Source organism: Epinephelus fuscoguttatus, linkage group LG19, assembly GCF_011397635.1.
Source record: "Epinephelus fuscoguttatus linkage group LG19, E.fuscoguttatus.final_Chr_v1".
Lineage (NCBI taxonomy): Eukaryota > Metazoa > Chordata > Actinopteri > Perciformes > Serranidae > Epinephelus > Epinephelus fuscoguttatus.
Window position 1 is genome coordinate 30,427,778 of NC_064770.1, and position 24,774 is coordinate 30,452,551.

The 24,774-nt window shown below is 41.0% G+C and overlaps 1 protein-coding gene across 5 annotated transcripts in view; it reads left to right on the forward strand.

Annotated features, from left to right (window-relative positions):
• Positions 1 to 24,774, forward strand: part of cacna1ha (calcium channel, voltage-dependent, T type, alpha 1H subunit a) — a 163,676-nt gene that overhangs the window by 95,810 nt on the left and 43,092 nt on the right. For 4 of the 5 annotated variants that reach the window (XM_049561002.1, XM_049560998.1, XM_049560997.1 and 1 more), the window contains exons 7-12: positions 4,174 to 4,489; positions 9,024 to 9,116; positions 11,994 to 12,232; positions 12,718 to 13,253; positions 17,604 to 17,803; positions 19,283 to 19,477. In XM_049561002.1, the coding sequence (XP_049416959.1) occupies positions 4,174 to 4,489; positions 9,024 to 9,116; positions 11,994 to 12,232; positions 12,718 to 13,253; positions 17,604 to 17,803; positions 19,283 to 19,477 (1,579 nt within the window). The remainder of the gene's footprint in view (positions 1 to 4,173; positions 4,490 to 9,023; positions 9,117 to 11,993; positions 12,233 to 12,717; positions 13,254 to 17,603; positions 17,804 to 19,282; positions 19,478 to 24,774) is intronic. The other variant, XM_049561001.1, reaches the window with a different exon arrangement.

Here is a 24,774-nt window from a genome sequence, read left to right on the forward strand (position 1 = left end):
AAAGAAGAGCAGCAAGCACTGTCTCCCAAACAAAACAAACAGGCACACATGCACATACACAGAGTCACCAATTTAGCTGTGGGGGTTGAAATTATGCAAAAGAGAAAGAAAACTGCTTCAGTGTCCACAGCCCCAGGAAGCCAAATATGTCACTTAGATATCCTTGAACTAATTCTGTTTTGATGTAATGGTACAAATTGTACCAGAGTCGATGTTGCTGAGTCCTTACTGTGTGTAAGAGCGAAAGACAGAAGGATAACAGCAGCTTAATATTTGATAGTCGAGACTGCAGGATTTTTTTCTTACAGGACAAATGGTTGTCAAATGGTTGTCTCAGTGGTGAAGTAGATTTATTCAAGTATTGTACTTAAATAAAACTTTGAGGTACGTTTACCTTACTTACATGTTTCTACTTTATGCTACTTTATGCTTTACTACTACTACATCTAAGAGGGGTATTTTGTACTTTTTACGTCACTACAGCTGTGTCTCAATTCAGGGGCTGCAGCCTTCGAAGGCTGCATTTGAAGACATACTTCAAATGCGGCCAAGAAATGTAGCCTTCTTTCCCAGAATTTGTAGGATGCAACAGATGCATCCTTTGTGGCCGAGCCTATCCCGAGATGCATTGCATACCACTGACGATTATATATATTAAGTTAACTCATAGTTGTTGACCAGCTAATGGTTAACTGTTGGTGACATTAGCATTAGCTAAAAGCCCACAGCTTAAGCAAACTTAATTTAATAAGTTTACCTGAAAACGGTTCTCCGTCATCCGGCGGTGTCTTAGGTGGTGACTCATTTCCACAAGTATTAAATAAAAAGTATATATATAATAACTATCTTTGGGTCCATGATTTAGGGCTAACTCACTTACTAGCTCACTCCTTCTTTCATCAATTGCAGCTGGTTGCTAAGTAACAGAATTCCAATGGGTCAGGGCGAGAACAACTGGCAATGCAAGCAGGAAATCCTCCGCAGACCAGACCGTCCCATTTCTGAGACCGTTCGGTTTGGCTGAGGCGGCCTTTAAAGGACGTGGCCGATGAAGACTGCGAAAGCTGCGTCCTTCAAAGGCTGCAGCACCTAAATTGAGACACAGCTTAGATTAGTGTTGTCATGATACTGGAATTACCATCTTTAATACAATACCTTCGAAAAATATTGATATTCACTACCACTTTTGAAACCACAGGGAAAATTTGACATTTGTCAATGTAGGTTAAAATTCACAAGATAATTAATGAGTAATTATAATCCAATGGAGAGTCTTAAGGAGAGACATTAAGATGACAGCAACAGACAAACAGGTTGCGGGGGAAAAAAGTTTGGCTGGAGCATAATTGGAGTCACTCAGTAGACAGTCTGGCAAAGAGTACGATCCTTTCCTTAACTGGTCCCTCTCCACTACTTCACGAGTGACAGTCACTCTGCATAAAGGTACACTCACTGTTGTGGAGGGCTCTCCACTTTAAAGGAGGATATAAATAAGCAGGTAAACTGTGGGATGTACTTTGTTCCATGAGTAGAAAATCGATTAAACCCTCCATGTGAATGCACAGAGACAGAGTGGATAGGACAAAGATGGTCTGGCCAAAATGAACACCCCTCTATAAAGTAAAACTGACTGATGAAGAGGAGGGACAGTTTTGACTGAAACGAGGTTAAACTCCTGCAAATAAAAGCTGCAGTTTGGGCTTCGATAGCTTCAGTAAAAGTTTTTAACATACCCTGCTCTATTGCTTGCAGCTGTAGTTTTATTTTTGAGCTACTGAGCAATTATAATACAGAGGGTTCATGTACCCCATTACTTCATTGTTCAGAGGATTTATGATTAGAGTGTAAATCACTGATTGAGATGCTGCAGAAGAAGAGAACACAGTCTAAGTGTAGATGTGGTGTGAAAAGAGTGTGGGAGTTTTAGTTGGTCTTTCTCGCTTCAGGTGTTTTGTGGGGAATTCAAAGATAACATCTGTGATTGGATGTGAGCCTATTTAATAAGCTCACTGATACATCAGCACTCATTGATTACACTGTTTGCTAACATCTAATCTAGGTTTCAATCTGAGAACTCCAAAGGCTCAGACACACCAAACCGACTTCAGAGAAGCAGTGGTGATAAAGCCCCCCTGCTGCGTTGCCTGACATTGCCAGGTCACGGCAAAAAAGTTGTACATCAACACACCGCAAAGACCACAGCCGACAGCCAATCAGCATGTTTGTTCTGCACCCGTGTGAGAGGAAATAACTCATGGCACCAGCAGATGGTGGTAGTCTGTGTTTGTCATTCAAAAAGGGAAACCAGAAAACCATCTTGACGCTAGTTAGCCAGTTAGTACATTAATAACACATCCAATGTTGAAAGAACAGAGCATATTTACAGTGCGGCAGAAAACGATAACACAAACCATCATCAGGCGTTTCTCTTAAGGAGCTGAATGACCAAAGAAAATAATCTTCCCTTATGAAACAAGCTTTGATCTCACTCCCTCTTGACTTTAGCTCTTTGTTTACTTTCCTCACTTCTATTTCTTCTCTCGTCCACTGAAGTGAACTGCCAATCAGAGTAGGCAATCGTGGCAACTATTCGACAATTTTTCGAATAGAGCTGAATTGCATGTCAAATAAAGGGGGGAAAATAAGACGGCGAATAGTAATAGTCGCATTAAAAAAATCGATTTTTCAAAAATAAAACGACTATTCGAAATTCGAAAATTGTGACCCATCCCTAAATCAGAGTGATTTCATTCACCAAAGGGCCCCATCGTCACTTACACCGATACAATATGCTGAATCGTCCAAATTAAAGCCGATGGAAGCCAATAAGGGGGGAATGGTGTGGGACACACTGCACCAACTAAGGTGACTGATGCTCGTGGATGGCCCAACATTGACCAATAGCTGACCTTAAAGCTACAGAAGGCCTAACAATTGTATTAAAAAACCTTTGACCTGTTGCTGAAATTGTCATTATGTCCTGACAGCAGTACATGAGACAGATAATCTGTGGAAAAAAAATCCGGTTCCCCTCCCAGTTGTCCTAATGGGTTTGCATGATTCCACCACGTCTGAAAAAATTGGCGAATCAGGATCAAGAAGAGTCTCTAAGGTGTGAATCTGTGGTCATGCACATACTGGTCTGTCAACAACAGTGTGCACAGTACAGAGGAGTAAACACAAGACTGGCAACAAAGAGCAAGCTAAGAAGAGAGTTAAACAGAGCCTTAGATAAAACGTGAATATCGCAGCAGCTTTCCTGAGGTGGAGAGAGCTACTGGATCTGAAAGGATTCAGAGCTGATGCCAGCTCAGGCCTGGTTTAACTGTCTTTTTAGGTTGCGTTTTGATGTCTGTCTTCTTCTGAACTTCTGTGTTTGCTGTGCATGCTGTTGTTGGCAGAGGAGGGATGGACAGTTTTCCATTGCTGGTGGTTGTTATTCAGGCATGGAATGGTGCAGAAAAGACTCCTAAAAGCCGGAAATTAGTTAGCATTTTAGCACTCCTGGTTCCCTTGTCTAGAAGTCCTTGTTTTTTTTGTTTTTTTTTTTAATGTTTTGCCTTAAATAAGGGCGGTAGTGAACACAAGCTTAAGAGACTTTTTTGTTCTTTGACATAAAATAAACACCCCACCCCTTAATTTTGAAGCTTACAAGTAGCTAACAAGTGGCATCATCACACCAAAAACAGCTTTATAGCCTTGTTTTAGCAGTGACATTAAAGCAAGGGCCAGGGTGAAGTTTGTTTATAGCTGTTAGTGTTTTACTTCTGGCGATTGACTTTACACTCAAAAATTCATAAAAGTGGTGTTAATCTGTGAAGTCTTGCTTAACAAAAGGTGTAAGTATTATAAACCTCTGTTTGCCACAAATTATAATCTGAACCTTCTCATTGGTGAAAGGCACAATAACAGCAATAAAAATGTCTTCTCAATTCAAGTGCAAATTTGTAATTTTCTGAAAAGGCAAAAGGGTTGTTATCTATCACATCAGCCGGTTCTCAGTGTATCTGCAGGATATTAATAATATGACCTACTATAGAACTTGTAGCAGAAAGAAAGACGGAGATAAACAAAGAAAACAAAAAAGCTAAAGAGATATCTAAAAGCTACATGTACCCATAATTATTGTATTGTAATAACAAAGCCATTTGTTGTTATTCTTTCTCCATCCAGAATGTACAACTTGTCCATAAGTCCTTACTACATGTCAGAGGAGGGTGAAGACAGCCCATTCATCTGCTCTGCTCCCCGCGAGAACGGGATGCTGCGCTGCCACAGTGTGCCGCCTCACACAGAGGGTGGGGCCGAGTGCTCATTGGCCGCTCCCCACCAAAGCTCAGCTCTGATTGGATCAGTGGGTGGGGCCAGTGTTAACGGCTGTGTTAACTGGAACCAGTACTATAATGTGTGTCGCCCCGGGGACCACAACCCTCACAAGGGAGCTGTCAACTTTGACAATATCGGCTACGCCTGGATAGCCATATTCCAGGTAAGGAGGGGTGAATGTGCAGATTTGGATGTTGAATGTCTAACTAGACTGTGAGCTTACAATTAAGAGTTTTCATGGTTTGTGGACGCCCCATTGGACTTTAAGCTCAGTGGGAAGCAAGATGAGTTTCTTCTGCACGCATCAGTTGTTCTAAATTGAAGGTTTTACCAACAAGACAGTGATAACGAGCTGATTACATGTGGCAAACTATACAATTCTCTTTCTTTGTGTACACAAAATAAAAAATAAAAAAAGTTTTCAAATTCCACCACTAAGGCCATCAGAGGGCATGTATCATGACCTGAAAGCCATTTCCCCCTAAACTCGCTGGTTGTGAAATTGTATTTTTCTTTCCCCCTCCAGCTGATTCCAGCTCCTCAGGGAAACCGTGACAGGCTTTTCCTTATCACACTCTTTGTGCTAATACAGGCTGCGCCGTTGTGATATGAATTCCTTTCTAATAGATCTGTCCAGGACCCGCTGATACATCTGTCTCTGTGTCTAATAGACTTGGACTCGCACAACATGACTTTCTCAAAGAGAGTCTTACCTTCAAATTACCCCAAACAACACAAATACTGGAGGCACACACAAACACACACACTAATCCCTGTTAGGTACTCACAACTTGAGTGTGTGCGTGTGTGTGTGTGGTCTCAGCTTGCAGTTTGAAGCTTTAAAGATTAGATTTTCTCGATTTCTTCTTTCGTTTGTGGTGGTTTAGCAGAGATTGGTGGTGAGATTAGTTTTTTAGCCAGGTATTTGATATGTGTATACGTATATTATGATCCGTGGTAACTGCCGGTGTTTAAGTGGTAGATGCAGATGATCACTGGGAAAAGTTGTGCTCATTAGTGGTGGATTTAGTTTCTGGATACTGATCTGTCTCAGCAGTCAGGAGGTGTTGCTACCTGCAGGTGTAGTGGTGTAACATGTTGGTGAAGATTCTCAGTCATCCAGGACATGGTAATTTAAAGTACTATATCGTAGCCAGCTGGACTTACTTGAGTTTCTTGGGGATGTTTCACTTCTCATCCAAGAGGCTTCTACAGGGAAGTGAAACGTCTTCAGGTGAAACGTCTTCAAGAAACTCAAGCAAGTCCAGTTGCCTATGATGTAGCACTTGGAATTGGTGTAACATGACAAGCAGAAGTTTGCACCATCTGGTTAACTTCTACTGTATATTGCATGTAAATTATGTTGTATACAATATTAAGTTGGAAATATCTCCACAATTTAAGAAAAATCCACAAAAAATATTTGAATTAGATGTTAATATTTGTCAGTAAAGGGTCTGTAATAATGGAAACATTTAAATTAATACATCATACAGATAATTTGTTGACAGCTGGATGTAATAATGAATAAACAATGAGTAAATGAGAGCTAAAATGAGACTGTAAAATAAAAGTGATTGAGATACAGATAGATGGAGAAAGACAGAAAATGTGTTTGGAAAAAAAACAAGAATGCTCCATTGAATGTTAAATGAGTTGCTTGGCTCGTTATCCCAGTCTACAGCCTTATTCCCTCAGTATCTGTAAATATAAAGAACATGAATTATACATTTCAGCGCGGGGTTCTGAAAACATTTCAGTCCGTGGCTCCAAATTGAGTTGATTCCGCGTTACCAAGGGACTCCTGCAGAGAACAACAAGCTGTTAACAAGTCACGTTGGTTACCCAGCGCAGCCAAGCCTCTAGCTTGACTGGGTCCCACCTAGTTTGTGATAACAATCGATTTTACTGGAAGATGTCAATCAAACCCAGTCCTGACCCTTGGCTTAAGAACCAGGTAATAGACTGACCTCTGTCAGCACTGTAAGGAGAGAAAAAGAGCAGGGGAGCGGAGCTAAGAGTGGAGAAAGTGAGAAGAAATTGATGACATATGAAGAGGTGGAGGAGGTAAAGTGGAAAGATAAAGGGCGACGAGAGGAGCGAAGGCATCTCAGGGTTATCAGGCCACTGTTTCTATCAACCTACAGGTTAATGACTATCGATCGTGTACTCACACACACACACACAGTTATTCTGCCAGAGTGTCTGTTACGATTCATGTGTTAGTTAAGTCATTAAGCAAGGACGGCTGAGGACGTGCTCTGTGGACTACATGTATATCATTAATCTCATTAGCATGAATCACAGGACTCAGTGCCTTGCTAGCTACCTCTGATCTTCACAGTGGGTCATGAGCAAGGGATGGGGGCTGGCCTGGAGGTCAATGAGTGATTAGTTCAGGTCAGTGTGTTTGTGTCCTCTCGTAAATTAAACCAATGTCAGGTGAGAATCCTCTCTTTCCCGTGACCCGTATCACTTGACACAAGAGGAGTATTTAAAGAAGTTAATGATGCTTTTTTAATTTTCCTTTTATTCCATTCTGATCAAAAAGTACTTTAATTGCTTACATTCTTAATGAATTGTATGCATAAGGGGCAGGTCAATGACAGACAGATTGCCCAACGAGCTCCGAATAAAAATAATGGACATGTTGCCACCCACTGGTTAGCGGATTCCAAATTTGGAGCCTCGGGTTTGGCATTTTGGCCCTCGCCATCTTGGATTTTTGGAGCCAGAAGTGACCATATTTGGACGAAGGATGGAGGTGTGGAAGAGCAAAGGGAAGATCTGACAGTACAGTACAGTTCGGTGTTCTTTTTTCTGTTTCTACTGTGAAAAGTTGTGGATGGTACCAATGGAACCTTCTGTTGGGGTACCTAGCACACAGATCTGGTACTAAAAGGTGAAGCTGTGAACACTGCAGTCTGATTGGTCAGTAGAGGACGGTCACTCTGCTCAGGGCTGAGTTGTGTCTGGTTTTGAGGCTCATGTAACCACTGTTCATACTGTGGAGAGTTAGTAAACTGTAACTATAAAATGAAAGGATGTTTTGCTGCCTCTCACAGCAGCTGGAGTCTGAGAAAAAAATAATTTAATTCACTGGGCCGACTGCTGACGACTTTTAAGGTGGAACGTAAACGTGAATCCATCAGCACACCTTAAATTTCACTTTGACAACTTTGACCATTACTAAAGTTTTTATTGTCTCTCTTGGATGACACACTTTTAGTAATGAGTGGATCTTCAAGCGTTCAAAAAATATATATTAATGTTGACCGGATTGTGTGAACTGCATATATTCTAATCCTCACTCAGAGAAAAAAAAGTGTTGTGGAGCGTAGTTCCTGTGGGCTACGGCAACACTAAACCCCTGAGCTTGCCTTAGAAGGACTAAATGCACAAACCCATTTCTAAATATCCTATCCAGACTCTCACTGCAGCCTGTTTTATTTTGTTCTGAATATGTCGGACTGAAACCACACTCTGTGGACGATAAACAAAGTGTGGACTGATAAAGGAGGAAACACAGTGAGTGCTGGACGGAGCAGTGAGTGACAACAACCCTGCCCACATTTAAGAGTACTGTTTGTGGTGGAAACGCTAGGGTCTAGGTATCATGTCTGAAGGGTTACTTTTGGTTCCAAAGGTACCATACCAAAAGTGTTTGGTGGAAACGGGGCTTTAGCCTGCAGTGACTCTGCCTCGTAAACAGACTTTGACTGAAAGTAACCACGTCTTTAATCATGCATAGATTCAACCCTTGATGAGATATAAATAGGTGAGTTATATAAAAAGTCTGTCTGGTTTTCTTTCTTTCCGGTTGTTAAGTGTATGTTAACTGCCAGATTAGTAGTTTAGGTCACTAAATATATGGTGGGTCAGATGGCTGTTGATTCTTTTCAACAGCCATCTATTTATTCAGTTTTATTCTATAGAATAAAAACCTGCACAATGACTGCATTTTACAGGTGTTTTAGCTCAGAAATGAGAATCCTCTGCTCTTTTGTTAATCCATTGCAAGGAGAGCACTTCAGTAGAGAGTGGATTAGTCAGCTCTGGGGCTGTGTGTGTGTGTGTGTGTGTGTGTGTGTGTGTGTGTGTGTGTGTGTTACGCATTTGTAGTGTCTGTTCATGGTAGGCTTATGTATGATTCTTTATGAAATCACAGGTATGCACACATGCACGTGCCTGTTGGCATGTGTGTTTGGACATTCGTGCAGTGTATGTTCACTCATGCCGTTGTCGCTCTGGCAGTTTATGCCGTAATGTGTTATGCTAGCTGAGGTGTGAAATGTTGAGGTGTGAGTGTATTATCGGCTTGGCTGAGCTGAGCCACCGCTTTCAGGTCTCAGCATCTCGACTGCTCATTAGCATAGTGGCTACATGAAAGAGCTGTGTCAGTCTCCTGGCACACACATACACACACACACACACACACACACACACACATAAGAGGCTGGAGGGACACCACGGGCTTTCTTCTGAGGAATTGCCATTAAAAACAGAATTGGAAATGTGCTGCATCTGACTGCTGTGTACTTTGAGTGTCTGCGTACGTCTGTGTTTGTGCTTCCGTGGGTGTGTTTGTCATATGTTTTTGAAGAAGAAGCAATGGGCAGAGCCACAAAGGAATGCTTTATGTCTACTTTTTCAATCATTATAATACAATGTCTGTCTCTTTTTGTCCCCACCAACAGGTCATCACACTGGAGGGATGGGTAGATATCATGTACTATGTCATGGACGCTCACTCCTTCTACAATTTTATATATTTTATACTGCTCATTATCGTAAGTACCCACTTATATTTATTTCTGTTTTAGTTAAACCTTTCCTGATATTTGAATGTGCTGCTGTGAGTCAAAGCATGCTCCAAAATAGCAGCAAAATTAATTAAAAGCTACACTTTTGATTTGGTCCAAAATATGTGGTCCAGATCTGCATGGACCAACACGGGTGTTGTTTGAAACTGAACCAAACAAAAACCACTCCAACATTTAATGAGCCCAAACCCGGCAAAGCTAAACTCTTCACAGTAATCCTGACTTCCTGAAGTTTTTTCTTAAACAGTTAGGCTTTGTTTGTGGAGTATCAACCATCTCTAGCTGAAAGAATTGCAGATTGCAACCAGCTGAAACATGTTCCAAGTGTGAACTCCCAGTTAGAATTTCCTCAGTGTGTGTTGTTCTGGAGATTCCTACCAGATGCTGAATTATCTGCAAAGGCCTCTTCCTCTTCAAAATCAACAGACTAGGTGATTCCAACTGGTAAAAAAAAAAAAAAAAAACACTGACTAAAGCAGTTTCACATTTCAAGTCACTGTTTCTCTGACACTGTTTGGCTTGACGCAGACAGGCCGCCAACCCAGCACCTGCTTATGTGTGCTCACCTTTTTTCTCTATTAAGTTAAGATCCAGGCATTTAGGAGGTCTTTACAGGTCGCTAAATTATCTACAGAGGTCTCTTCCTCTCCAAAACAAACAAACCTGGTGATTTCAACTGATAAAAAACTGAATAAAGCAGTTTCAGATTACGAATATGTGTTTTTATGATGCTGCTGGTTGTGGAGGGGCTGCTAACCATGGTGGCCGAGGCAAAAATGTGAATGGTCTTATCTAGAGCCAGTGTTTGGTTTTTCCATTCAGGTGATTAGAAATCAGAAATCTGAAGGGCGGGGGTTTTGCCTCCCTAAATGTAGCACTAAGCGTTACAGATTATCCTTCGTTCCCTCTGCTATCGCTTTTCTTAACCAACGGTGACCACTAATTGTCCCTGATTTATCCCTGACAGTGTGTGATACTGTCACACACTGTCAGGGATAAATCAGAGACAGTGCGTGATACTGGATTCTGAGTGTTATGTATTGTACTGTCTGTTTTACTTATGACTGCTCTCTGTATTCCAAATTGCCCCCTGGGGGCGTTAAAGTTTTACCTTACTATACCGTACCTTACCTTACCATACTTTCCCATACCATACCTTACCTTACCTTACCTTACCATACCATTCCTTACCTTAGCTTACCTTAATTTACTATACCTTACCATGCCTTGCCTTGCCTTATCTTACCTTACCTTACTTTATTGATTCCCAAGGGGAAATTGTGATTTGTTACCGTCGCTCAGATGTGAAGAATAGAGAATTATAATAAGTAAGAAAACAATTATGAAATAGAAGTATGTGAATATAAAGCAATAAAATCAAACAGAAATGAAAATGTGCACTAAAAATAAAAAAATAGAATGTGCATTGTGCTACAGTGTTTCACACTAGTGCTTACGATTATTAAAGATATTAAAAATAAGATATATATTGTTACTGTGCTGAGGCTGTAAATGTGGAAAATTTAACTACATTAATAGAATAAAACAAGAATAGAATAAGAGTAAATGTAAGAAATATGTACAGTTATGTGCATGATAAAGTAGATAGATATGAATTATAAATGCAGTAGGTGAATTAAGTCCAAATGCCAATCTATTGACTCAGAGTGGCTGACACTCTGAGGGAGGAGTTGTACAGGTTGTGGCTGTGGTGCATCTTGGGAGAATGAGTCTGTCTTTCTTACACAGTAAATAAAACTTGCTTATTGTATTATATTCCATTCCTGCAGTATATCTCCCTAAGTTCTACTCACTGGACCTTTACATCTAATATTTTGAACCTGAACTCAGCACTATCTGACACACACATTTCTTTAATCCTGCTCCTCTTTATAAGGCTCTACACACTCTGCTCTCAACAGATATGCATATGTATAATGTGTTGCTCCTCAAAGATATAGTTTGTGTACTTGCATTTGAGTCCTACTTTTGCAGAATAACCTTTCCAAAGCAAACCACCAAACTCTGCTTGAAGCATTACTCCCCTCTGTTGAACCTCGCAGACTTCTTATCGTGTATAATTTCACTCTTACCACACTGTAGTGGGGTTTTCAAAGATCCAAGCTTTGGCTGTATTTTACAATGCTGTACGAGCTCCATGCCTGCCTGTTGTTTGATGTAAAAGTGCTTATTATGCATTGGGGAGGAGAGAGGGAGAGTAAAATGGGGGAGAAAGAGAAAAGGGGTTCGAGAGAGAAAGAGGGGAGTAGAGGAAGGGCTGGAAGAAAAACAAAGTGATTCATAAAGACAGAGGTGAGACAGAAATTAAGATAAATGAGAATATCAGAGGAAAGAATTTAAAGAAAAAATGGAGAAAGTGCTCATCTAATTTTCTATCTCTTTTTCAGTAACATTCAGTAATGGCCTGTTAAATAGACATTTCTTTCTAGACGTGATAGATAGTCCTAACTTCCTGTCAAGGCCACCTCATCAGAGCGTGATTTAAATTTCAAGATTTTAAAGCAATGATAAAAACAAAGTCAGTTTTATCAGCCCAGGATCTTGCAACAGGCTGCAGCTTAATAATACATGAGCCCTAATACAGCTTCTTGTTGACACAGTGTTTTATTACACTTTTAACACCTTGAGGGTTGAGCTGCTCCTTAAATAGAATATTGATGAAGTAGCCACTGTGTCGATATTCTATTTGAACAGTGAGAAAACAGGGAATATTTCACAGATATATCGCAGCACTTTTACTTAGTAGGCTTCAGGGATAACAATTGCTCCCATATCATTACACTGCTGCTGCTTTCTCACTCCATTCTCTACCTCCCCAATCAGGTGGGCTCTTTCTTCATGATCAACTTGTGCCTCGTGGTCATCGCCACCCAGTTTTCCGAGACAAAGCAGAGGGAGAATGCTCTGATGAGGGAGCAGCGCGCTCGCTACATGTCCAACGACTCCACGCTCGCCAGCTACAGCGAACCAGGCTCGTGCTACGAGGAGATGCTACGCTACATCAGCCACCTTTATCGCAAATTCACACGCAGGCTGCAGAGGATATACTCTGGATGGCACAGGTTAGATGTGTGGCTGTTTTTGGTGGTATTTTTTACTTTCTATGTTCAGAAATATCCATTCAAATATAGATGACATGAAATAATGTTAATGTTTTTACAAAGGGATGCAATATCGCTTGACAGACAAGAATTTTCATCACGCAACCTGTGCTGGAATTGTTCCATGCATGCTTGTAGATTGTGTGATATTACGAGGCAGACTGTAAAAATATCAGGATAAATTCCCTTTATTGAAATTGTAATCATACATTTTTCCCCAGGTTGAATTATTCATGGCTCTCCCCAGCATTTCCTAGTCTTCGCTGGTTCTCCTGTGTCTATTTGAAACATGTATGAGTCATACGAGCCAATTAAAATGTGTGGTGTAAGGGGAATTTAAGATTTGTGTCAGTGTGCTTTGGCAATTTTGTATCTCGCAGAATTACATTATATAACAATACTTAGCATTAGCATAGCATTATTAATGTCTCCTGTCCTTTTGTCAGTAAACGGCGTAAAAAGGTGAATCCTAATGGCAGCAGCGGAGGAAGTAACGGCGGGGGTAATGGACATGGCCACAGCTCCAGCAGGACCTGTGGAGGCTTAGGCCCGGGTAGTGCATTGTGGCTAAGACCGATCCACAACCTTCTGCAGCACCATCAGCACCAGCACTGTCGCCTCAGCAACGGGGGGCAGCACACCATCACCGTGACAACCGCCGAGCACACGGACGGAGAAGGAGGGGAGGAGCTGGAGATGAAGTCTCTTCCTGTCCGGAGAGGAAGTACAAATGGAAATAGCGGCGGCAGCGGGGGCAACCCATCTGTTGTCACCCAGGGTATGGGGGCGTTGCTCGGGCGACTGAACGGAGGGATGAACTATCCGACCATTCTGCCATCATTTGTGTGCAGCTACAGCAGTAAGACACCGCCGCCCCACTCCCAGCAGTGTGGACACAGTCCGGAGCAGCACCCACCGAACCACCCAGCATCTGAACATGCAGAGACACTGAACAAGCTCTACCAGCTCATGGGACAGCACAGTAAGAGCACACACACTGTGCACAGACCCACACACGTCTTGCATTTAAAGGGGCACCCGTATTTTCCCATGATTGTGTGTTTAAGTGACTTATGGGAAGAAAATTTTAGAAATCCATGCAGTAATGAGACAAAGTGTTGCAGCCAGCAACAAGGAAACGTACTTCAATGTAACCCCTTTTGGCAGTTGTGCCCCGTCAGTTAAGTCCATTTAAAGCTCTGACAAGCTCAGATTGTTATTTTAAGTGTCTGACAACATTACACAAAGGACCCTACAGAGGAATGAAATGTTTTTCTGTGCTTGTTTCATTTTGTTTTATGTCCAAGTCTCACTAAAAGTCTCACCCCGAAATCTCTAAGACTTTAAACATTGTCAAAATCAGCCAAATTATTTAACCATGACACTGAAAATCTTTTAGATAAGACAAAGATACCCTTTCTGTACTCTACCACAACATACTCTTCCTGATATACCTCCCTACAACTTTTACTAATGTTTCCATTATTTACCTTCCTGTGCCAATTCACCATTTGTGAGATTTTAGAGAATTCTGGCTAGCGAGACTTCACACAAAACCAAACTGGGCAAGTGAAAGGTACGGAAAGGTTTTCATATCTCTCTAGAGTCATTTCTAAGGCTCTGAATCTGAGCGTTTCAGTGGCAAAAACATGCACTCTAAGCAGATGTAAATTGCACCTGCCTCAGGTTGGTTCGCTGGTTGGTTGGTTCTTTAGCTGAAGGAGTAGACAGGGAGATATGAGTCCTTTCGGAAATTCATTGAGTACCACACAGCAGTCATCAGATTTAAATAGACTGAAACTAAGGGTGCTCTCACACCTGCCCTGCGGTGCTTTTGGGCAGGTGTGAACACAGCAATCCCACTCAGGTGTGAACCAAAACAACTGGACCGAGACCTTCTTGACGAGGTGGTCTCGGTCTCTGTTTTATCTGGTCCGCTTGTAAATGCTGCCGTGAGAACATGAACCAACTCTAGGCAATTATGCAACTTTGTAACAAAATGAGTCCCTGATTCAGACCAAAGCAAGACAACTCTAGGTCTGAAAGCACCCTAGAATACTGACAACAAGCACCAAAAACTAAGCATAAACAACAGTACATCTCTCCATTATTATAGACCTATCCACCACACATCATTAAAGTGCTCTACATGTCATAAAACACACACAGAGGTTCAGTTATTTTGTTCAGGCTTTCAATAAGTTGTACCCTCTTTGCTGCTGCCAGCTGCAGTACTGTGTCTTAATGCTGGACAAATTCAAAAATTGCTGTTCCCACGAGTCACTTGGACACAACAACATGGGAAAATAGGGTCCACAGTGAAAAATACTGGAGTTCCCCTACAAGGACTGTGGACTGTAGACAACTTTCTCTCAGTCTCTTTAGTTTGGGTTTACTGGTTAACATAACATTACTAATCCTGTTATTCTTCATAGTCGAGGATTCATTTTGTTTTCTATTTTGCCTGTCTTTCTTCTGCTTGTATTTTAAATGGGTTTCACTCTCCTGTAATTCCCTCCTCAATCTGTACTTGACGCTGTGGATTTCCCTCAGGCTCTATTATATTTTCTTGCGATCACCGTCCTGTTTTCATCTTTATGTCTGGCTCTTCCATTCAGTAAATACATCTGTCCTCATCCCAAGTTTGACCCGAGGTAGCCTTTGGCTACATCTGCTGTGTGTGTGCGTGTGTGTGTGTGTGTGTGTGTGTGTGTGTATGGGTCTCAGGCAGCACTTGTGGAGTCCTGACAGGAAATCCATGTCTCGAGTGCTACCGTCATCAGTGCAGAGAGGTGGATAAAGGGGAGGATTGAGGGAATCAACGCGGTGTGCGGGAAGAAAAGAAGGCAAAGTAACACAGAAACAGATGGATTTAAGAGGAGAGGCATGGAGTATTAAAAATTCAGATTTAGAAGGAAAGGCTAGAAGGGTGAGACATGGAGAGAAAAATAGATCAATGTGGAGAAAGGAGAAAAAAGAAGGGCTAGCTGGGGGGACAGCATGAGGCAGAGAGAGGAGAGGACAGAGGACAGACAGAGAGGAGATAATATAAAACTGTTGGTTGCACAGGAAAATGACAAAGCAGCAGAAGTATGATAGATTTGTCTGTTTTATCTTAATGAATTAAGACTGCTAACAAGCACACGCACACACATTCACACACTGCTGGCTGCCGACACTCCAAACATAATTGAGTGCACACGAATTAGTTCCTTGCTGTAGCGAAGAGTAACTGTGCGACACGTGATAAATAAAGGAAAGGCAGCGATGAGGAAGAGTGCTGAAACAGGCTTAAAAACACCACAAGAGTGTGTTCAACGTGTTAAACAGTCAATACACGTTTGATCTGCACACAGTCAATACGATACATTCGGAGAGTGAGAGTAACACTACTAATGTGTGGTAGAGATCACACATTTTAAATTGGCTTTAATGGACAGCGATTTAAAGCTAAAATCTAAATGAGTAATAGTCTCTAGTCATTGTCGGACATTTCTGGATCTGTAGTTTGTAAATGTTTGCTTTCAGCTTTGTCAGATGACTCAATCTCAGCTAAGCCTTGCAGTGTAATGGGATTAGAGTTCGAATGCTGTTTTTGGTTGAATAGCCCCTTTATTCTCTTCTTGGGAATATTTTTTTTTTAAGTCGTAGGCTTTCAAATCTAATTTGAGGTTAAATGTGATTTAATCTAACCTAATGTGATTTAAGGTGATGTGAGGTTGGGATGAATTTGAACGAGCTTTTTGCCAGACAAATATTTTGCCCCTTGAAGGCATTTGCTAAAAGAATTTGGGAGAATGCAAACAATCTGTCAAGAGTTGGAGTCAATACACTTAGACAAACAGACATGGAAATTTATTTGTGGCAGCGATATTCAAAGGATTGTAAAAGACAATTAAATATGAGGACAACTGTAACAAGCCTTTTTATAGCTTGAGGTATTAGAAAGCTTTGTAAACAAGATAGTGCTCTGTTGAAAAGCTGATGTTTCCAGGAGTCATGTTTAGCTGCGGTGCAGTTCCATCGTACTGGTTTTAACATGATGTTGTCAGAGGAACAGAGGGTGAGAGGAGTCAGCCAGGATCTTGTACGGTACTGTGGGCGAGCTCGCTGTACTCACTGCGGAAACCGGCTTGTTTTGGCTCTCTACTGAGATAGGACATCCCTTCAGCACTACATGCATTTCACTTACATTATAGTCTTACAGCTTTATTATTACACCCTGATGTTTCACTGTTTTCATATCTATTTTAAATATAGCATCATACTGTTCTGTATTTCTCTGTGACAAACACAAGTGTTTTGCACTGTTTAAAGACATCTCAAAGTGTTTTAGCTTGTACTCATGACCAGGGCGTCAAATACAGAAGCTTGGTCAGTGGCTATCTGTATCTGATCCAGATGCACAAGACACCCTTTAGTGTCTGTTTTTCAACTAACTCCAATTTGAACCCATTCACAGCATGACATAGTCTGTATAGGGTTGGGAACCACTGTCCTAGAGTGTCATAGTTTGAAGTGTAGGGCCACTGACCAAGCAACTGCATTTAATAATTTGGGAGTCAGAACGGGTTTGTAACTTTAACTGCGGTGGAGGGAAACGTTCCTCCCCTGACTTTTCAAAATCCTGTTTTTGTCCCACTTACTTTTATTGTTTCAGACTGATTTTTTTTCCCAAAGTTTCTCTGAATCATGTGTTCTGACTGTCTGCAACCATAATTGAAATGAGAGAGGAGAAGTTGATACACTCATCCAAGTCACCTTGAATTATCCAGCACTCACAGCAATAAGCTTAACAAGCAGCAGCGAGTGCTTTGCAGGAATGATTTGCAAAATTTGTTGCCCTGTTTCGCCTCTCAGGCTGCTTACTCACCGCACATTGATGGTGGAGGTTGTCGAAAAAGACTGCACGTGCAACTCAGGGCTGGAAAAAGTACTTTCACATGCTTTATGTTATTATTTACAGTTAACATTTTTCTAAAAAGATGCTTGAAATGAACATCGATCAAGGGCAATACATTGTAGTAAAGATGCGAACATATGTAATCTTTGATGTCATATTGTTATATAACATTAGATTTTGAGATATTGATTAAATAACCATAGAGACATGGAACCATTGCCCCCCAAAAAATAGTACTAGTAATATTTGTGTTCAGTTTTTTGCAATGGAAAATGGTGCAACAGGTGAAAGGTTGGTAGGGTAAAAAAAAAAGCCCTTCTGTTATGTTTGACTTTCTCAAAAACTAAAAAGACAACAGCAGCAAATGAGGACAGCTAGGAAAACCCCCCTATGAAATGTCTGACTGTCTCCTCCCGTTTCCCCCTTCAGGTCGCCAGAGGCTGCTGTACCAGCTGGCAGGCGTGGTGCCCAGCCCTCTGCTCTTGGAGCTGCTCAGTTGCCCTTTGTGTGCCCGCAGCCTGGAGACCTTGGAGCTGGAACTGGGAGACCTGGAGGGAGGCAGAGGAGAGGCTGATGGGCTGCACGACTTCCCCCAGGTCAGACTGCAAGTTGGTGGACTAATGATGACGGTAAACAGTGAGGATGGAGGTTGTGGATGTGGTGATTTGGCATTGACAACAGTGGTGATGATGGCCAAATACGAATTCAGAGCTGGAGAAACCTGGCCATATATTATTTTTAAAGAATTGCATTTGAAAGCCCTGACACTTAAAGTCCCCCTTCATTCAAAAATGTGTTTTTCTGCTACATGTGAACCCTAAAATATCTGACCTTGACTATACTGACTTGTATTTGTGCAAAGTTTATCACAAGAGGGGCCAATGTCTTTGTGATTCAATAAAATATGAGATTTCAACATATGCCAGTCAAACTAAAAGAGGTACATTACTAATATGAAAGCCAATCGTTGTCTTGTGAAGGACACAAATATAGATGGGAGACTTTGACACAAAACCAGCAAAGAACCCTAAAATCTCCAGCACAGAGTGGACTTTGCAGTACAGAGAGCGGAGTTAGCATTAGCATAGTGAACGTTTTGACACCAAATATGGTAGAGTCTGCAGGTCTTTGTGATTCAATAAAATATGAGATTTCAACATATGCCAGTCAAACTAAAAGAGGTACATTACTAATATGAAAGCCAATCGTTGTCTTGTGAAGGACACAAATATAGATGGGAGACTTTGACACAAAACCAGCAAAGAACCCTAAAATCTCCAGCACAGAGTGGACTTTGCAGTACAGAGAGCGGAGTTAGCATTAGCATAGTGAACGTTTTGACACCAAATATGGTAGAGTCTGCAGGTTTTGGGTGTAAACCAGACCCTGGAGTTTCCTTCTACTATTTAAACCCCATTGTAGAAGAAATACTTTTTATGTTTCATGACCATTAATGTTGTGTCAGCCACTGCAAGTTAGCCCACCAGCTACCAAGCTAATAAACAACATAAACAAGTAAAAGATGCTAACTACAGTTACCATTTTGATACATCTGTTCGTTATTAGTGCACAACAGACTCCACATCCAAGTTCGGATCTAACTGGGGTTCAAACATGTACAGCTGTATCTCTCCAATGTTTTCTTGAATGCTAATGCTAGCAATCTTGATGCGCACTGCTCTTTCACCAGTCAGCTAGTAGTGGTCCAGTCCTAGTAGCACTCTGTGCTGGAGAGAGCTTAAAGCAGAAGCAAAATCTTGCACAAGCAGGAGTGGTGTGTTGGCCGGGGCCAGATATAGCGTCTCTCAATGAGGAAAAAAGCTCCTTTTTTAGAGTTTTGTTTTACTTTTTATATGGGAAAACCATTTTAAACAAAAATATGAATCATAGCAGAGTATATATACATACTTTAAAATATGTCTGGAGGGGGACTTTAACAGTTGAAATCAAAAGTATTGTTGTTTAAAACTGTTTTAACTGATTATTTTTGTATATTTCCTTAAACTACAGTAATTACTGAATGAAAGAGTTTTTGTATCCAAAACCCCTCAGTCAACAATTTCCACCTTGGCGCCTGACTTAACATAACTCTCCCATCTTTACTCTAGGCGGGGGATCTAAGAGGTGGGCGATGTCGGAGCAGACGGCGAGGGGTCGTGGATTACAAAAATGGAGTGGTTTACGCCTGGGTAGGCTTCAGGGAAAAGCTGAAGAGGATTGTGGAAAGTAAATACTTCAACCGAGGGATCATGATCGCCATCCTCGTCAATACTCTCAGCATGGGGATAGAGTACCATGAACAGGTAAGAATTCATGAGATGAGGGGTGAATGGAAGACATAAAGAGTTCAGATCATTGGTTTAAAACTACCGACCTTCACAGAGAAACAGGAAGTCTGATGAGAACTGTCAGACTTGGCATTTGTGTGTGAAACTGGCATTTGTCTGTCTGAGAGTATAATGAGAGGAAATGAGAGTATCATCGGGTGAGGGAATGAAGGAAGAGAGCAGTACCCGCTCTTTCCCTCTTTCTCACACACATATATAAACTCTGTCACACACACTCGAGGATTATGTTTCGAGTTTACCCTGTGTGGCCAACATCTGGGAAGTATCGGCTTAATAATACAGCTCCCCTTTGCCTCGCTCCGCTGTCGCACACTCTGACAAATTTGTGCGGTAGCACAGACACATTCGTCTACAGAGTTTTTACACCCAAGTATATTATATATGCTCACGCACGCACACAACCTTTTAGTTTCCCGGCAGTACAGCAGGATAAATGGATGAAAACCCAAAGAGAAGATTCTTGTGCAGAGACACGGTCCATTCCCTCCTTTCCATTCTCCGTCTCCCCTTGCCTCCCTCTCCCCCAGTCCCCTCTCCAGGGGATGTGTGTGTGTTTCTATCTTTGTGGTATAAACATAAGAAGCGACTGGGAGAGCCATGGCCTTATTGGGCCAATAACACACACACACACACACACAGACTGAAGTGTTATGTAAGAGTTCCTCCTCCCCTCAGTACTCATCATCCCCCTTATGTGACACCTAGCCAAACTTTATGAGACTATGAGTGTATATGTGTGTGTGAAGAGGTGTATGAATGTAGGAGGCATAGTGTAGACAGTGTGTGTCTGTATGTGTGTGTTTAGTGTGTGTGTGGACTGATTTGTGAAAATCGATTTCAAATACACTGTCTGGCAGCTCAGAACAGTCTAAACTGTCCTTTAATTCACACATCTCAACACACTAACAAACATTTACGGTATTTAAGTTGGTCTTAATAAAAACATGTTAATGACTGACACAAATCTAACTTGATCACTTACAAATAAGTGTGTGGATGGTAAATACTTTAGATCAGAGGTCTTCATTGTTTTCAGACCAAGGACCCCTTAGCTGAAATGGAAATGGAGCAGCAACCCCCTACTACACATGTTAAATAATATTGAGTTTCATAATAAACTGGGCCTATTATATGAGTAGCCTAATGACGATTATTGGCAGATTCACAGATCATGTTTGTTTCTGATGTAGACAGTATTTAAGAGTCTCTTGCTGAAAAAGTTACTAAACAATTCATTGTGGCTCACAGGAATGTCTGTAAACTTAGAGTAATAATACAGCTAACTGGCCAATATGTTTCAATAGCATGTAACTGTTGGCTAACCAGTTAGCCTCACTGTTATGGATAGAATCTGCACAGTGATTTAGCATTAGCTAGCTAACATGATTGCACAAGGATTCATAGGTAATAGCCTATCATCAGTGTTGTGTATTGTAATTAAATGTTTGTGGTTTTTACGAATAGGCCAGGTCATCTTAGCTAATAATATGTTTGATAAATGTTAATGTGTATATTCCGGCACATTTTAATTTCAGGGGGATGGGGATAAAACCTTACATTAAAACTTACAAGCAATAATTTGGCAGCCCTCCTGCAGTACATTTGAGAACCACCTAGGGGTCGCAGATCCCCTGTTGAAGAGCCAGGCTTTAGGATCAGGGGTGTGAAACTCATTTTAGTTCAGGGGCCACATACAGACCAATTTGATCTCAAGTGGGCTGGACCACTGAAACCACTGCATAATAACCTGTAAAAATCAACCCCTTCAAATGTTTCTTTCATTCTGAAAATGTTCATCCATTTACCAAACAAAGAAAGAAAAATGATGTGCAGATTCAGCAGTACCTCTTAGTTTTTCCACATTCAGTCAGTCTATGACTCACTTTCATTACATGTGACTTTTTTCATAATTTACCACTAAAGTGGAAGTTATTGAAGAAGCAGGATAAGTCAACCCCTGCCTTACAATCTGAAGTTTTGTCAGTGCCTCAGCAGCAGGGTTCCACTAATATTGTTTTAGGACAGAAGTCTGCTGGTTGACAATATTTTGCACAATGTTCAATATCTTTAAATACGACCATATGAAGTACTTATTGTTCTTTCAGAGAGCTGTATTCTGGTCAGGGTGGAAAAGCCTTTAAGGCAGTATTGTACATGAAGTATCTGCTCACTGTTTAAACCTCTCAGCCTCTACAAGTGCATCAACATTAGGTGTGCAAGGTCATCTAGAGGGCTGGATTGGACCCTTTGGCGAGCCGGTTCTGGCCCCCGGCTTTAGATTATATTTAAAAGACAAATCTGACAAACATGAATTTTTTCTTGAAGTTTGTGTATCAAAAGCACACAGACAAACAAAGAAATACACATTATAGATACGCTCCTAGGTGCTCAATTAAAGAAGTTGAAGATGTAGGCATTGTGTCCCTGATTCTATTCATATGCTTTTATATACTAAGATATATTGTATGATTTGGTCCATGTTATTTCATTTTGTGTACTAAGCAGGATTATTTTTATTCATGTCAGCATCCTCCTTTAAAGGTTGTTCCTTTGCTTGCTGCTGATGTGTGTGTGCAGGTGTGTGTATCTCTTGTGCGTTTGTCCCTCATAGTCTTAAGGGCAAGGTCATGTGCAGAGTTGTGTTTGAACACACTTGAAATTTCTTCTTCCTGGCTCTGACACAGTATTTAATTCTGATTGATCGCCTGGTCTGACAAACCTAACGATGGTAGCGGAAAGCAACGTCTGAAGCAATAGTTCAGAATGCTCATCAGGGACCAGAGTAGATTACATAAAACATATTGACATATGGTTAAGTGCTTCTAATTACTTCTGAAACCATGCAGTTACTAATGATCATGGCAATCTAGTGCTGAAACAGTGCATCATGGGATGCAGCTCACAACTCAAGGGCACCTTGATGGGATATTAATAGAGGGAATAGTGTGTCTTTCATTTCCCCCGCCCATGTGTTTGTTGCTGGCTGCAGGACTTGAATACTCATGGCGTTGATTCTTCTCTAACCTTTAAGCTTGACCAGCTCCCGAACTGTTTTGCTCCTTACAAATGGTTATCCATAATGTTCTCATAAGCTGGAACAGAAACCAGAGTTCAGAGCGCTGAGCTAATGAGTCAAACATCAAAGCACAAATCCAAGAGAAGACATCAGTGTATGATTATTGAACTGAATCTAGGGGAGTTCATTGAGTTTTTTTAGCACTCCAAACCTTCAGCTCTCAGCTTTGAGCCCTTTAGCCATTGCTGTTTTTTTTTATTTTGTATTGTTTTATCTGCTCTGTCAGCCATAATGTACACTCCCCTCTCAACACACGGTTAAGCAGCAAGTAAAGATGCATTTGTAATCCTCGCAGGCATAGAAACTACTGCGTAGCGTATGGAAATTATTGCCCTCTAAGTCAGCAGTATGCTCTTTCATTTCTCTGGTGTGACGGCCACAAAGGTAATGAAAATGCCACTAGTCCACTGTTAAATAATAATGTATGTGGGTCTAGTATTTTGACTGCTTGAGATAGAATAGCTGACTGAGAGTTCTTTGAAAGCTTTGTTGAAGTGCTTTAAAGTTTTTATGTGCTGGCCGGTCAGTGAATCTGAACAGGCAGGACAGCAAACAGCTCGTCCCTCTATAGTCTGCCCAGCTCTTAGAGATAAATAAATAAACATGGCATTGTTTTCCTCACCATGCAGGACAACAAAAGTCGTACTCGAGTCCTCTGGCGTTACTTCCATGCCCTTTTATTTTTGCACTGGCGTTTCTGCTTTGGTTTTCAAGCCTCACGACTGTCCCAATTAACTCAATAGCTCATCAGCCGAAAATAGTCCCAAAAAGAGAGATGCTGCACGCTTTAGATTACATAACCCTGTGCTGCACTGAAGGTATACTCCACATACAGCAGCCTAGTTCATATTGACAGTGAGGTCACAGCTATACGAGCCATAGCAGTAAACATACCAACTACCAAACTAATGCTGCAATGGATGTAATCTCTCAGTGGGTTGACATGTCCGGAGACACACACACAACCTTTCCTGCAGTTGATAAGGTCAATAAAGCAATTGATTAGACAGGCTCAGGATGTCCAATGCCTTGTGTGTGTGTGTGTGTGTGTGTGTGTGTGTGTGTGTGTGCGCGCGCGTGCATGTTTGTGTGTGTGTGTTTGAGCAATCACAGTATAAAATTGGAACACTTATCAATACACTGAATCAGACAGACTGTATTTTGCCAACAACAAATATCCGTGAAATTGAAAAAGATACAAAAAGCCGTGTGCTTAATCAGTTTCTCATGCAGTGAGAGATGGGATCCTGAAAGTGACACAGAATTCATCTATTCCAGCAATGGAAGAGGTATTCAGATCATTCGCCAAAGTGAAAGTAGTTCTGGAAGCATAATTTTACTTAATCAAACAAACAGAAGTTTAGGCAATAAAGTGTACTTAGCATTAAAGATATAGTGGGTAACTTTAATTGAAAAAAAAAAAAAAATACTTCTTGTTATACGTGCTGAAACTCACTTTACCCAGAGACAGATAATTTGCAAAAAAAACAAAAACAAAAAACATGTTACTCCTCCTCCTCATGCTTCTAATGACATTTGTAAGAATCCACCAACCACTGCTTGTGAATTGTGGTCAAACTGTCAAACTAGGCAGCGCTGAGCAAAAAAAAAAATCTAGATTATGTTACTGCATTGCCTGTTTCATTTAGGTGTGGTGGCAAATGCCATTAAAGCACAAGGAGGAGGCAGATTATCACAGATTATCTGTCTCATGTACTACCGTCAGTATGTAGTGACAGTTTCATCAAATATAAAAACATACCTATTTTTTACATTTACCAACTTCGGCTTTAAAAGTAAAAGTATGGCCCTTGTCAGCATTATATTTTTGTATGATTGTGTCATTGACATGTAAGTAAATGCCGGTTAAGGTGTGTCTAATTTAAGTTATTCATACAGTATTCTCCTGGGTAATTTATGCATCACCTTTTATTAACTTATATGATTTGTTTGATAACCCTTATCTGTCTGATAAATGTATTGGAGTGGAATGGACTGTATTTAAAATAGCCTACTCCAGTAAAATATATATGTATATATTCTCTATTATTACAACAACAACACAGACAGACAAGTACAACTGTCACATACCACAAATGAGCAAGTGCAGCATCCAGTTGAAAAGCAACACAAAAAGAACAGCTAAATACATAAACATGTACAATTTTCTTAATGG